Raw genomic sequence first — 17,023 nt, forward strand, 5'->3', positions numbered from 1 at the left:
TAATTCAAGTATGATCTATAAACAATCTAGCCTGTGACATACCAGACAAAGAACTTTACCAGTTTTATGCATTGAATTTGAGATTAATAAGTAAGGACTTTTTATTTAAAGAAGGAAATATTTACAATAAACAAGTAACATGAGCTAAAAAGCTATTTAAGTGACTATAAAGTGTAAAACACATAGCCAAAATGTATATATGGATGTACAGTCATAAAACAGACAGATTATTAAACAAAAACACGTACATGTATATTGACATCACACATCATGCATACATATACTGGGACTATATGAACAAAAACACATACAGAAGAATCAGGGATAAGAATGGGGTAAGATACACAGCACTAATGCAGATTGGAAACATAAACATGCATAGATATACAGGGACTATATAGAACACAGATACATACAAAAGAATCAGGGGTAAGAATAAAAATATGGTGATAATTGTGAAAGTATTGACATAGTTGAAAGTGCTTGACTTGTGATAGGTCCCCTACAGAATTAAAGAAGTAGATGAATATGGAGTTTGCTGTCATTTATCATTTTGTTGGTTTTTTTGTCCATGGTAGCATGTTCATATGTACATGTTTTTGAAAGAAAAAAATTGTCTAAGGAGGCATAGGTTTTGATCTAGGCCTAATATTATCTGTTGCTTTTCCTGTGATTGATGCCTCATGTGCATGAATGATTCTGATATGTACAAAAAATGAACTGTTACTCCTGATATGTTGCACTAGGTACAAAAGCCAGCCTTGCGAACTTGTGGGGATTGGTCAGAACATGTCAGTTCCTCAGGAAAGCAGTATTACTACAACACAAGGACAGGGGTGTCACAGTGGGAGAAACCGGAGGACTGGAATGACTCGTAAGTTATCACTGTAGAAAGAATTAGTGTTAAGTTTCTGACAGAAGATTCAAGTTACTGTAATGCAATGGAGTGACTTGTAAGTTATCACTATAGTAAGGTGGAATACTCAAGTTATTGTAAAGGAACTGGTGCACGTTTTTCAAAAGAATTATTTTTATGCCCCCGAGATCGACGATCGGGGGACATATTGTTTTTGTCCTGTCTGTCATTTTGTAATTCCATAATTCTGTCATCCTATCTGAAACTTTAACCTTGCTAATAACTTTTGAACAGTAAGTGATAGAACTTTGATATTTCACTTAGTATTCCTTGTGACAAGACCTTTCCGTGGGTACCAACATTTTTTACCCTGTGACCTTGGAGTTTGACCTACTTTTAGAAAACTTTAACCTTGCCAATAACTTTTGAACAGTAAGTGATAGAGCTTTGATATTTCACTTGAGTATTCTTTGTGACAAGACCTTTTCGTGGATTTCAACTTTTTTGACCCTGTGACCTTGACCTCGGAGTTTGACCTACATTTTGAAAATTTTAACCTTGCTAATAACTTTTAAACAGTAAGTGCTAGAGCTTTGATATTTCACATGAGTATTCCTTGTTACAAGACCTTTCCGTGGGTACTAAAGCTTTTGACCTTGACATTTGACCTACTTTTAAAGATTTTACATTGGTCATAACTTCTAAATGGTAAATATTAGAGCTTTCATATTGTACATGAGCATTTCTTGTGACAAGATCTTTCTACTGGTACCCAGATATTTGTCCTTATGACCTTGGCCATCTTTGGAATTGGGCATTTGTGTTTCACAAACACATCTTGTTCACTTTTGATGTTAAAATTCAAAAATATAACTCATTTAATGTTGACAACCAAAATTTGGACCGTCTGAATGCAAGGATAAGAGCACTATTTTAGCTTTGATCCTGTGTTATGTAAACAAAGACTCGAGTCTTTTTATGTAAATAAACAAACCAATGAAACGTTAATTTTGTAATTTAAAGCATCTTCATTTTATACAATCACAAATTTTAACTTTTAAATGACTCATTATACCTAAAGTAAACTTGAAATGTGATATATATGATAAACTTAGATCATTATTTATTTTGAAAACTTTGTAAATAATAACACACCTCAATCTTTGTTTTCAAAACAAATAATGAACGCTCTATTATGAGCTTCTGTCTTGATGAATGACTTTAATTTTTTTGTGAAACCTTCCAAGACTAGATTTTGATTATTTAAAGTGAAAAAAAAAATTGGGGGAAAGGGGGAATTGTGAATCAGTCCCTTTAAGTACTATAGTAGGACTTATTAATTAGTATTAAGTCTGATGGAATACTCTAGTTCTGTAATGCAGTGACTCGTGTAAATTTTTACTATTACAACTTGTTAATTAGTATTAAGTTTTTGATGGAAGACTCAAGTTTAATACTGTAATTTTACAATGAAGTGACTCGAAATTGTCACTATTACAACTTGTTAATTAGTATTAAGTCAGACAGAAGAGTCAAGTTACTGCAATGCAATGAAGAGACTTGTAAGTTGTTCCTGTAGACAGACTTGTCATCTAGAAATAAGCCACTTACCCAAATTATGCAGAATAGGTGTGACTTGCCAAGACTTTACTACATTATGACTCTCAATAGAATGAACAGTGAACATTGCATTATGAAATGTGTGTAAGTCACTAGTGTTCGAAAATCAGAAGAAATTTACAATCGATTATCAAATCGAATCAGAAGTATCTTTTCGATTCATAATCGAATATAATCAAGATTATACAGAGAATTAAATGAAATTTATTACATTCATTAAATAAATCAATCACTGGTGTTACTTACGGTAAGTTTTTTATAGTAGTATTATATAACAAACAACATCTTCACAAGTCAAGGGTTATTGAATCGTTACCTCGCACTAACCCTTGACATCAGTCGCTATTTAAAAGTTGGGCTCGAGAAGAAGCAATATGATTGGTTTGCAGCCTGAAGCTGCAAACCAATCAGACAACGGCCTTTATAATCGGTCGAAAACTAAACTAAACAGTAAATACGCATGGCGACGGCATTATGGTGTAGAATTTGTGGCCAATTAGTACAAGACCGATGCCGTCGATTGATTTTCGGGAGTTCGTTTTGCTTGAAGAAACAATTAGACGAGGGTTTGGGGTATGAGCCGAATGAAAATGATGGATTGTCGAAGTACGTTTGTCGACTATGTTTTAACAAATTAAACAAATTGTCCAAAATAATGGGAACAACTTCGTAAGATAGCGATTTACCACTGCCGGTTTTAGTCCCAATAAAAACATCTTTTCCTTCTCTGATACATGATATTGAAAGCTTTTGGTTTTCAGTCAAATGATCGATTTGATGTTTTTCACATCTTTTCGTCAACGGACGCCATTTTTTCCTTTCTGTTTATTCCCTTACCAAACTTTCATCTGAAACAAGAAATCCCATTGGCTGATTAATTTTAGCGTATTGCATCATCCTTTTTCTCGAGCCCAACTTTTAAATAGCGACTGATGTCAAGGGTTAGTGTGAGGTAACGAACCAATAACCCTTGACTTGTGAAGATGAACAAACAACAACGCAACAGTTTTATTTTCAATTATTATCTTTTTCTCAGCTGAACCATCAGCGTTTTCACTTTTTGTCCCTGCTTTATTTTGTAAATCAATACCAATATATATCATAATATGATATATTGCAAGGCTGTCACTGTCCTTTTTGGTACAGGGTCCGGGTCCCATTAGATTGTGAAAATTACCGATGTTTTTGGGTCAAATAGGGAAATTTTACTTTTCAGGCCTTGTCGAAAATTTGCAAGAAGTTATAAGTAAAAATGAAACTAACATGATTTAATTTTGTTTTATACACACAATGTACCAATTTGTGGTATTGGGAATTTCTAGATAAGTAAATTGGGAATTTTGGGGGGTTTTCCCAATTGGGAAGGGTCTGTTTATTGGACCCAATTCAAAGAGATTGACGACCCTGTATTGATATAATTAATATTGATTTCATAGCCATAATGTTTGTCGACAAGGAATTAAGTTGGTCATATTTCCTTTGCCGAAGGAAATATAGATGAACTTGATGAATGTATATGAAAAATCATAATAAACTTCATATAACCGATTTTTGAACAGAACTTACGCATGTACATTCAATATTAAATCAATTCGAACTAGAAACAAACAAGCTTGATCACTGATCACAGGAGTTGGCAGTTTTATCTGTGAAGGTCTACAATGTAAACAACTCGCTCCTTTCGCGAATCGCAGTGGTTGTTTATTTACATTGTTGACCTGCTGATTCCTGTGGTTTTGTTTGCTAGGCGGTCCTTTGTTTTTCTTCTTAGATCAAAAATATTTCCACACAATAGAATGCGTTGCATCGTAGGATCTCAGTGTTGTCGGCCATTGTACACTATTTAATTTTAGAGTTATCGCCCGTTCTGGAAATTTTAAAAAAAACCATAAAGATTAAAACCAGCGCAATAATAAATATTTACCAACTATCAATGTCAGATTTTAAGCTATCGATTGTCGCCATTGGTAGCAATCTAATGACGATATTTCGATGGTCGGCGACTATCACTGAATCACTAGAAGTCACCATTGTGTGGCTGAGAATTGTTTTATAAATGAACAATTACACTGGTTTTGGTATCATTTAATTGCACCTAACTGTTACAACTGCATCCAAAATGCTCCCATATTGGTGCTTGATGGGTCACAGGGCAAGAAATAATTCAATGGCATGGTGCACGGTACCACGTTTTTCATTACTGGAAACCATTTTTACAACATAATCTTCAAGCTAAATTGGATGGTTCGAATTAATCCACAACGAGAATACCGAACCGCTGTAACGCATAACTTATCGTGAATCTAACCTTAGCATATTACCGTGATATACCGTCTCACTGCTAATCATTGCACCCTTACAATCTACAGCATTTTGAAGGCCAATCTCCTTGACTAGAATATATGCATGTGTTTTGGTTATGAGATGGATACCTATTTATGTCTGTTACGGTTCTATTGCAGGAAGGTGTGTAGAACAGACAGGGGAAGCAGAGGACTTTATGACAAAGGTAACAGCCTGAAAAGAATTGTAAAATTAAGGAAAATGGATTTTTTTAAAGATGGAGGAAAGATGAAAATGCACTGCTGTTTTAGCAAGTTCACCTCTATGAAGCTTTTTAATGGTAATTTGCATTGTTTGAGTTCTGATGAAGGAGAAATGATACTAAATGATTTCATCATCGGTCAATTTTATTATGTTGAATGAGAATTTAAAAAAAAAAATTGTTTATTACCTCTATGGAGAAGATTCCGGACCCAGTTGCACATCGGTTAGTTAACTTCAACAAATAGTTAACTTGTCATTAACTCTTACATTTATATAGTGATAACTAGATGTTAACTGTTAGTTAAACTTGCAACTGGTTCCTGGTGGTTTAAGTCTGTTATGATTTTTAACAACAATACAAGTGTTTCATCAATTTTCCAGATTCCTCAGGAAAGAACAAATACAGTAGCGATCGTGGGAGTTCTGGAGGGGACCGACTCCCCAAACGCCAGGGCAGTCTGGAGTTTAATCCTAGCTTACATAATGAGAAACCTGACAAACATTATCTCATTCAGAAGTTCCAGGACAGTCAGAGGCAGGCTCAACTCGAGAGCCGTGCCAACAAACAAACCGGTAAGGACCGGTACTACAAGGAGTCGGGCACAGTTATTGATCATAGTGGAAGTAACAGTACAAACCGTATCCGCAGAGACAGTGATCACAGGACTCCACACCGTACTGACCGTAGACATGGTGAGTTCTGTCTCTCAACGCAGATATATTCTAATATATTTTATGGGATGTTTATTTTCTGGTAGGGGTAAGTATTGTCTTTTACTTTTCTGTCTTTCTTCATTTAAGTTGTAAGTCATTTTGTCAGTCTGTTACATACTTTTATCTTGGCTAATACTTTTAACTTTCGGCTTCATATTATGCACAAGTATTTTACGTACTAGAGGTTTTACAATGCAGCGATATATTGATTGTTTTGATTGTGAGGTGCCACAGTTTGCATGTTGTATCATTACAAAATCACGGATCTGGAAATGGTTTCCTTCTGTATGAGAATCATATACTAATTTGTAAAATGACTCTGATGCATATCAACAGTCTTCACGAAAAACTTTGTGAAGCACAGGCCCCTCGGGCCTCCCAGTATAATAATTGTGCAAGCCCGAACAAGATTTTGCAGGCCCAAAATGTTTTTTTTCTAATTTGACCTCTTGTCATTTGCTGATTCTACACTATAGTTACATGTATGTTCTACTGTAGGAAAATACAGGTCAAGATGATAATAGTTAGAGAACAACTGACATCAAAAGGATGATCTTATTTTATTTTTCAACATATTAATCTCGCAGATACATTAGCAGCTCATGTTCAACTTTGTTTTGTATACACCGCGTACAAAACATTTTGTCAATCAAATGTTAGCCAAGGCCTACCCTCGGTCCAATGGGGCATGAAGTTTCATTTTTTTCTCCTCGTACGACAGGTTTTTTTTGTTGTTTTTTTTTATCGGATGGTTGTGATTGTGAAATACGCTTGGGTGGTTTTGAATTTCCCGGACGAGCCCCCTCCCTATACTTCAGAAAAGGCAGCGTGGTTGATAATTTTTCTATGCGAAATTTGACTACTAAGTCATGACATTTAGTCTGAGTCAATCTCACGCTTTATTTGTAATATATACAGAACATATAAGAAAACATTTACAGGCCCGCCGGTCTCCAGGGTTTAATATTTTAAGAAGCCCGATCCCGATTTTACTGGCCTCGGGCATCGGGCCACTGGTTAACGTCGAAGACTGTATCAAAGTTCATTAAAATTATTAAAAAGATATTTTTCTATACATTCCTTCAATACTATTTTATGTGTGCAACATAGAAAAATAAAATTCTTGTTTCTCGAGTTTACAACATAGAAAGGTAAAATTCTTGTTCTTGACTCTTGAGGTTATTAAGGACATAATAACATGTCATGACCCAAGCTCAGGTCATTTGGACAATTTGATGATTGGTTGGGAAAATATATAGGTTGATGTATTTAAAGATCTCTAGACAGTCAGTCACCCATGAAAAACAGGTTTCTCATGCCTTATGGATGTGTGCTAATTTATTCCCCAAGGTTGTTTTGACAATACCAAGGTCATTTGGAGAAAACATATTTAACTTTTGTCTGAGTCATATCTTTGAAAGTGTATCTTCAGAATGTTGAAACGTCTCCATATGAGTGAAATATACAGTCAATCAATCAGAGTGTTGAAATATTAGATGCTCATTCTTATAAATGTCAAATTTCAGTGTGACCTTTAGATGTGACATCACCTTCACTCAAGTTCAGTTATAGGTTAAGGTCATAGGAATTCTATTTTGTTTCTTCGTGTGCATTGGTTTTTAGTGCAGGAACTTTTTAAGTTCATGATTCATGACATCAGTCTAGTCGATGACTATTTCTGTAAAGCACTTTAATATTCCTAGATATTTTATTGAAAGTAGATATTAACGGCAAACCAATAACCCAACTTTATGACAAACGGGACGATTTCAGCTTCTCCATCGACAACTTCCAATATTTATGTAGCAATATTCCATTATCACCTGCATATGGTGTTTATCTCTCAACTGATTCGATACGTAAGAGCTTGTTCTGCTTATGATCAGTTATTAAATCAAAGAAGGCTACTGACAAGCAAGTTGATGTTACAGGGGTTTCAACAGTCTCATTTAAAGTCAGCATTTCACAAATTCTTTGGTCTTTATTACGATCTAGTTTGCCAATTCAAGCTATCATTGGGTAAAATGCTGTCAGACATGTTTCAATGTTTCATACCGAATGTTAGACCGTTCTTGGCACACTGATTTTGACTACGGATAACTCCGTTTACCTGATCAAGATATAGGGCTCACAGTGGGTGTGACCAGTCAACAGGGAATGTTTACTCCTCCTAGGCACCTGATATCACCTCTGGTGTGTCCAGGGGTTCATGTTTGTCTAATTCTCTATTTTGTATTGCTTATAAATAGGAGTTATAAGATTTATCACTGTTCATTGTCTTCACCTTTCATACTGTATTTTGTATGAAGTTAAACAGTGCCAGTCAGTGATGTTGACGATACTGATAGTTTGACATTATAAGTGTAGGTTAGATTGATAACTAAAGAGCTACATGTACACTGTGTCTCAAATTTGCATTTTCTCTTTTTTATGCTCCATGCATTTAAGAATTTAAAAGAAGTAAAGATATGATCAAAGGAATTCAATGTAGCCTGTAACTTCAATTCAGATAAGGTTTGACTACTCTCTGGTCTTCAACTATGCAGGGCTCGAAATCAGCGAGAAATACTCGCAAAATGCGAGTACATTTGAAAAATAGCGAGTAAAAATAGTGGACACTCGAAAATTTTAGCGAGTGGTGATTTACAAACTATGATCGTATCGTATCCGTTTTATACGGTAATGCGCCATTCGCTTTTCTTAAACTTGCACTCTGAATCATACAAACGCTTACATGAACGATCGATTTCAACAACTGTTTCTATCCGGATTTTTCTTTTACGATTTTTAAGAAACTCGGAGTCAAACAAATGCTTTAGAGGTCGTACATCGCATTATGATGAAAAATACATGTGCCACGAGTCCTGTTCACCTATAGGAGTGATTAAATTGAATTCTAAGTATGAGGTTTTTGTTATTCGTTGATCTAAGAAGAAAAAAAAGTCGGAGTCTATGTTTTACCAAGTCTTCCGGTAGTTATTTTTATCAGAATCATGAGAATGTCCTATCTAAATTAATTTATTGTCATATTGAGGTCGGGTTGTAGTGATGACACGAGTGCACTGCTCACCGCGTAGACGATTATCAAAAAAGTCCATGGGGCTCATGATCGTGCTGCTTATAAAACCATGAGTCCCGGATGCGCTTTGAAAAATCACTAGTGACAACTCTGATGTGGCATGAAATTGGACCTGCGGTAAACAGGTTGTGGATTAGAGGTGCGATAATCAAGAGACCTAAATATGACTTACGTAACTTAGTGTCTTGTCCAAACGATGCCTATTGACCCACAAGGCTCAGTAATGAATAATGATGGGGAAAATACATGTAATTGATTTTTTTTAAAAAACATGAAAAAAGAGCACTGCTTCATTATTTTTATTTTAGCTTGTAGGTTTTCATTTTAGCCTGTGGATTTTTTACCCACAGGCTAAAATTAGCCTGTGGTAGAAAAAGTTAATTTCGACCCCTGCTATGTAAATCAAATATGCCCCAATATGGATGAGCCCTTTAGTCAGGGGTAGACAAGTAGCACAGCCCGACGCCCAATGCAACCATATTTTAGAGTTGGGCATGTAACATTTCAAGAAGAACATGTCCGTGGGCAAATGAATTTTTTAAAAGTAAAATAAAAATATAATCAAATGCATAATGCGTTGATAGCGTCGACCATGGATAAACTGAAAGACTAGTATGTCAGCATTTAATGAAAATACATTAACCCCTCTAGTGAGAAATGACACATCACTCGCTTAAATATACAGCGAAGTTAAAATTGATTGTGAAATGCTGCATCTACTTAGATGCAATGTCAAGGTTAACACGCAATGCGTTGAAGAATAAAAACATGTACAGTTATGACATTTGTATTACCACAACCACATTCTCTCTTTTGTCCATCTTTTAGCCCAGTTTATGTATCTATAGGTCATGCATTCTTTATAAACTTCACAGGAAATGAGATGATAGTAAGATTATAGTGGACATACTACGACATGTAGGAAAATTAGCAGCGATCACTGGCAATGCAGCACATTTCACCATCTCTGTACCGCCTTCAAAATTTTAGGTGTCATTTTCATCATGTTAATTTAGTGGGATTCATATTTTGGCTCCTTTCATGTTCAATGTTGTCACAAGCAGTGATTCATTTTGGCGTGCGTCTTGCATAAATTACGCATTGAATTTGCTCAGGACGCATGATTTCAATAACTGTGCATCCCAGCGGACGCATGAACATTCGAAATTATATGATCATGATCTAAGCTCCAGAACGTACTACACACCCGAGATATTCCGAATTAAGAATTATGATATTTCATTGGTCAACTCGCATTGCATTAACCAATGAAACCAAATGATATATAAGGCATTACGGCGGGTAAGCAAAACTGGGAACTAAAATTTCCTCGCATATAATCCGATTCCGCCGATTTTTTTTCAATGTTTTAAAACTTCCTAATCAGGGAAAGTTAACAACATTTTTGCAAAGTGATGTGAATGATAATATTGCCAGTAACTACAGGTTAAAAAAAACAAAACAACCGCGGAGTCCCCGAAATCAAACGTCAGTCCTGAAAACGAAGTAGAGGTTGAGAAAATTCGAAAAGTGAAAACAATGTCATCAAAAATGGCTTAGGGCTATTCCAGAAATAAATACATGGGGGGGGGGTCGGGAGGCACCTTTTGTATATACCAAGCACCCATAAAAAAAAAATAAGAAATTACCCCATGACCCATCAATTTAATAAACTCATTTTACAATGACCCATCTAATAAAAAAAAAACTAACCAGACCCACCACAAAAATATTTTTAAAAATGAAAACGGTACAAATCTCGCGAGGTTTTCGGGACAAACATTCTAGTCAATGACGCGGTAATGCCTGTGCGACATTGTATCACAGTAGTTCTGAAGAAACGATGTCACACCAACAATCAAAGGCACCTATGGCGGGAATGTGGGAAAGATTGGGAGTCCAAACGATGCTATTATCATGAAATTGGTATGGATATGTTTTTCCATGAATCGTTCGTCTTCTAATGGAGCCCGCGCCCAGAGGCCTCTATATCACCATCACACCGACTGATAAATATAACGCATCGGTACCCTCGTATAAATCAACTAAGGTTTGCCTATTTTTATTAGAAAACAGAATACCTATTGGTTTCAAAATATTCCCAAAATCGATGCACTGTAAACTGTAATAATCTACAGAACAGAGTTCGCCGCCATCACATCCAAAGGGACCCTACTAAACGCGCCTCTAATTAGAAGAGTGCCGTAATGGAAAGTTATGCGCTGCAAAGAGCGACAACTCGAATAGTTCTATGTTATTTCCGATTTCGAAAGCAGCATTTTCAATTTTCCCTCCGACGTTTTGTAATCAACACGACAAGAGCGACAATAAAAATATTCTGAAAACTCAACACCCACGTGGCACAAAATAAAACAATAGAAACTACCCACTACCCATAATAAATATTTTTTTAACAGTACAACCACGGACCAATTAAAATATGAAAAAATACGACCACCCACACAAAAAAATATCATTTGCCGCCCGACCCCCCCATTTGATCATTTCTGGAACAGCCCTTAGTAACACTTTATTCTTGGCTAAGATTTGAGAAAAATGAAGAAAACGGAGAAAAATTTATTTATTGCAGCATTTGCATGGAACAGAAAAACTAAATGGCATGAACAAAGTAGCTAGGAATAAAAACTTTCATCATTCAACTTTAAACATCTGAAAATCAATTTGCAATATGAACTACGAATAAGAATTGTCTGCAAATGAATTATCCGATGGCTTGTAATAAAAAGCGAAATATTTATTCTCTAGAAGGGGGTGACAACAGTATAAGCTTCTTCCTTAACGTGGTTTGTTTATACCTGTCGGGCTGTTTGTTTGAAATAATGAAATTTGGACTCATTGATTTTAGCATGGGACTCGTTATTGTAATCAAGGGGAGTCCGCTGGACTCATGATAACCATTTTCAAAATGAATCACTGCACAAGTGCCATAAACTGTACAATAGAGGGGCGGGGAGAACTGTGTAAACATTATAAATACTGATAGCGTACCATTGTGTCTCTCCTAAGTAGCGCGGTGCTGAATTAATTCTTATTGGTGATGGGAAATTGGAATTTTTAGCCAAGTTGTGTAGCAAATCTCGGCTTTTAAATTGGCGAAGGATGGGTGTCCAGTCGGGCGGGCGGCGTCCACAATTAGATTGTCCGGTCTCTAACTTTCATACATTTTGGTGCATCTTTGTGAGACTTACATATCATGATCACATCCAAAAGAGGAAGGTTCCTATTTTTTTGCGGTCCAAAGCTCAAGGTCACTTTGTCACTAAATGCCAGAGATTTAAGCTTGTCCGGTCTCTAACTTTCATACTACTTGGTGCATCTTTATCAGACTTGCATATTTTGATCACATCTAAAAGAGGAAGGTTCCTAGTTATTTTGAGGTCAAAAGGTCAAGGTCTCTTTTTCAATATATACTGTAGATTTGAGCTTGCCTCTAACTTTTATACATGTACTTGCTGGTGCATGTTTATCAGACTTCAAATCCTGATGACATTCAAGATTCATGTTACTCTTGAAATTCAAAGGTCAAGGTCATTATCACACTAAATACCTATTGCGGCCATTCAAAGTTTCATACTTAAAAACTATATTAAATGCGTGCATGATTTTACTTTGTGAATGCAAGCGTGCATAATTTTCCAAACTGCAACTCGGCCATACGCATCTTTGATGCGTTTAGCGATTTTTTCATAATCTGTTATCAAATATAATCAAAAGTCACATAATCAATTAATTGATCGAAAAGATTGAAAACTTTTTCCTAATATAAATCATCTTTTTCTAAACAAAATAAAAGGCCTTAAAATTTTCTAATCGCCTTTATTGGTGTATTTTTCCAAACACAACCTACAAACTGCATAAGACATGTCTAGATTGGCTTTCATTGCTAGTCCCTTGTTTTTCTTAACAAACCCAAAATAGTCCCATACTTTTGTTTTTCACAGTGTTCTTTCCAGGATATAGAAATATTTATTGAGGCACATTCTTATTACTATTCGGATTAGTATCACATGGTGCCACCATTTTTCTTTTTTTTTTTTATCTCGGAAGAAAATGTCAACAAAGTAATTTAGGGTAGGTTTTTTTAACATCATGTATTTATTTTTTCCAAATTAATCGATTATGAAAATCGTAATCAATAATTGATGTTTGGAGACTTGTAGTGACCGACTTTTGATTGTCAGCGCTAATTGGCCAATCACTATTTTATATTATTATTTGTTCATCATATTTACAATTAGGCCTAGATAAATAAATTGTGTTTCCGGTTCTCTGGCTGACCATAAAATATGTGAGTCAACCCTGAAATTTTTTTCTGCCGATATACTTCCCGGAAGTAAACAATTCCGGTTTCACTATTAGAAATCCTAATCTCGATCATTTCTGTGTTTGAGAAAATACATTCATATCCTATATGCATTAATTAGAACTGACAGCGATTTCTCCGGGGGAAAATGGCAGCATGCTTGCCTTGCCAAGCATATTGCTGGCAATTACGATAGGAAAATGCAAACATCAAAGGGGGGGGGGGGGGGACGACATTATGACTAACGTAAAAAAAAAACAAAAAAAAACACACACACAATGAATCATTGTTTAGTATTTTTGAGATGCTGATGCATCATGAAGGGCCATCTGATTGGCCAAAACACTGCAAAATTACAATATTATGTTGGCCAAATAAATTGCATTCCAAAAACACGGAGCCATATGAAGTTCAGGGCAGTATTTCTGTTGGTGAGTTAGCCGGATTTGAAATGAAATATTTAGAGTTTATTTATGAACCGGACGTTGACCCTACATTAGACACAGGGTTGTTAGTGGCAGCTGAATCTGCGACCAAAAAAGCTATTGATGCCTTCCAGGTTTTAATGTCGAAAGGACGAGCATTTCCAAATTAAGAAAAAAATGTCCAGATAGCTTTTACATAACTATGTCAGTGTAATATATGCATTTCTTAAAATAGTTTTATATGTACACAATATCAGAGCTATATTTTTACACTCAGGAAAGAGGTAATTTATACGTATTAACAACACCCTTTGAGAGATTGGGGTAAGGGGGGGGGGGGGGTATTCTTAGTGAGCATTGCTCACAGTACCTCTTGTTGAAATTGTTTATCTTGTATTCTTTCATAATTATCATATCTAAACAGAGTATTATTGAAGTATGATAATTATGAAAGATTCAAGATGAATGCTGACATACTTTCAGTTTATCTACAATGACACTGTCAATGCATTTACATTTGATATTATTGTCTTATATATACTTTATTTCACTTGCCCACAAACAAGTTCGTCCTGTAACTTTACCTGCCTGACTATAATATGGTTGCTTTGGATGTCAGGCAGTGTTATTTGTCTACCCCTGGATATTGGAAAATGTTCTTAATCGGTAATCGGAAATAATCAAAAAATTAGATGATCGAAAAATTCTAAAACTTCTTTCTCTATACAAAATGAAATGCAGTTTCAAACGCTTAATACTACTACACTGCACATATAGCTACTTGTGTTTACTTCAACTTGCAAAATTTCAAACTGAACATGCTGAGGAAATAAATAGGAGGTGCACAAGTATGTTGATTGGTTGGCAAATTGACAGTCTTGTTAGTATTCCTGATTCATTATTCATTGGCAGTCGTTTCCATTTCTTTAATGGTGCAGACAAATTGTTTTCAAGGAAGTGAAAGATATCCCGTCATTCGTAATTATTTTGTGTTTTGCTTCATGTGATTTTTTTTTTTTTTTTATTTAAGATAAATACCCATACCATGTCAAATCACGTTGGGAGTTAAAAACGTGATCACATGTTCAACGAACTCGATAATATTTTGTAAACCGTATTCATATCCTCTATGACCCTTAGGACTGATTGTTTTAAAGCAAACAAAATTTAAAATATAATTTTTTTTTTAAAAACAACATGCAAATCACAATATTACAAACTAGCTGGTTAGGCGCCAGTTTTTTTTATTTCTTGGTTTACGGATCCGCCGACCCTAATTTCTGGGTAATCGAAAAAAAGATGAAATGCAAATTTCTACTTTTTTTTTTAATTCCGCTGATTCTACCCAACATGTCAAACCGAAAATAAAAATAAAATGCATTTTAAATTTTACAAAAAGAAAATCGTGAAATGCAAACCTATTGATTTGTTTGGGGTAATCGATATTCGTTTTGTGAAATATCTTTATTCCGTATTTTTGAAAACCATGTAAACAGATATGGCCACGATGACAGTAACGATACATATATATCGTTCTTGTCAACGAAATGCATGCCAGATGACATTTCATCTCCAAAAAAAGGAATTCACAGATTTAATTTGAGATTTCTATACAAATATGATGTTAAATCGTGTTGCCAACCTTGACAATATCTATATTAGGCCATTGCTTTTGTGTGATTGCAGATCATTAATGATGGGTACTATTTAATATCAAATCTCCTACAACAAAATGCAAATTTTTGTGTGATATATGTACTGACATTCACTAGGACTGAAACGATTCACTGAATTATCAACATTGTTCAATATAAACCGGCGATTCAATGTTCGATTCATTGCCTCGATTTTCGGTGCGATACGTTTATTACAAACTGGTTCAGTAAAATACATCAGGTTTGGCATGTAATGATTATTTTTACCTGCACGAGGGACAAAATAGCATCCAATAACGTTCAGACTGTTATTTGCCTTGAGTCTTATGAAAATGATGATGAACTTTATCAGTTTAAACTACAGAGCCAACATCAATCTTACCGTTTGGGAATTTGGAAACATTTTGCTTTTAAAATTATGAAAGTGAATCTTGGTAAATAAATTTTTTTCAATGTTATTTTTGGTTTCTTCTGTAAATTGTATCGTATTGAAAGTATTGAATCTTGGCATAAGTATTGCAATATGTATCATATCGTAAAGGGGGTGTATCGTTTCAGCCTTGCAGTCACATATTTTTGTTACACTTTCCTGATAAATTATTTAGGTGGGGGGAAAACCTGAAAGAGCATGATGTTATCATGACCTGAAAATATTCACACAATATAAAGCTATATGTACACACACACACGTACCCTCTCTTTCTATTAATTTTTGTCATGAAATAGTATTTTTTATATTATTTACATGAAAAATATCACTTCTGGGGCCCTCCAAACTTTTTAAAATGTGTAACTATCTCTGAATGAATGTGCATATCTCTTATTGTGTCTAATGATTTAAAGGTATTCAACATACGCTAACATAGGTAATGTAACAGTTATTGTAGGTGTCGTTTGTGTTCGGGCACGGGCACATATGGGTGTTACATGTAATTTTCTTGGATCTAAAAAAAATCTTTCCTGGACAGACGTGACTTTCACTGATGCTCAATGTCAAAAAACTACCAGGTATAAAAAATTACCAAGGGGATGAGGAATGCAGAATTTGGGTGATTTAAAATATTTGAATTTCCTAAAGTTTGTAGCAGTACAAGCTTAGGTTAGCATTCTCTGACTGAACGTTGACAAATATAAAAATCATTCTGATCTACATAACTTTATGTTTGTTCCAACTAGGTCTATAGAATTGATATGACGACCGTAATAATCCTTAGCTTACAGTGTTCGAAATTAACAGTAGACCGGTAGACCGAGTCTATGTCAAATGACACCGGTCTATGCCAATTGTAATTGGGATAGACCAAATTGTATATGGCAATTTTCTAGGTTTAAAGCAATAGAATTATCCCAAAAGTTGATGTATTGATAAACTATATGAGGAAAGGAGGACATTGTCATGGAAATGGAAAGAAAATATGCTTTCTAAGTACATTTTTAAAAGTAAATAACAATGTTTTTAAATTTGTGGTGAGGTTTTTTTTTTTCAATGTTGCGGTCTATGCCAATTCGATGAGGTCTATGTCATCTTGTTTTGGCATAGACCCGTAGTGTGTATATATATATATATATATATATACTAAGTTTTAGACCAATTTCAAACACTGAGCATATTTTTTCATCAGAGCTCCAGATAACTTTTTACCACAAAGAGTGTTTACCCCCTGATTTTCAAATAAATGAGTATTTTGCTTTTCAGAAAAAGTCGAAAGAGTATTTTGTGAATTTACTGATTATCTTTGCTGTTTTCCACCACATAACACAGAATTCGCTCACTTGATCTACATATAATCAGATATTATGTTA

At 35.0% G+C, this 17,023-nt stretch overlaps 1 protein-coding gene across 4 annotated transcripts in view; it reads left to right on the forward strand.

Annotated features, from left to right (window-relative positions):
• Nucleotides 1-17,023, forward strand: part of LOC125678352 (WW domain-containing adapter protein with coiled-coil-like) — a 50,581-nt gene that overhangs the window by 18,544 nt on the left and 15,014 nt on the right. For 2 of the 4 annotated variants that reach the window (XM_056155335.1, XM_048916772.2), the window contains exons 5-7: nt 747-874; nt 4,939-4,985; nt 5,405-5,716. In XM_056155335.1, coding sequence (XP_056011310.1) covers nt 747-874; nt 4,939-4,985; nt 5,405-5,716 — 487 coding nt within the window. Of the gene's footprint in view, nt 1-746; nt 875-4,938; nt 4,986-5,404; nt 5,784-17,023 lie in introns of all 4 variants that reach the window. The other 2 variants (XM_056155337.1, XM_056155336.1) reach the window with 1 other exon arrangement.

Source organism: Ostrea edulis, chromosome 2 (genome assembly GCF_947568905.1).
Source record: "Ostrea edulis chromosome 2, xbOstEdul1.1, whole genome shotgun sequence".
Lineage (NCBI taxonomy): Eukaryota > Metazoa > Mollusca > Bivalvia > Ostreida > Ostreidae > Ostrea > Ostrea edulis.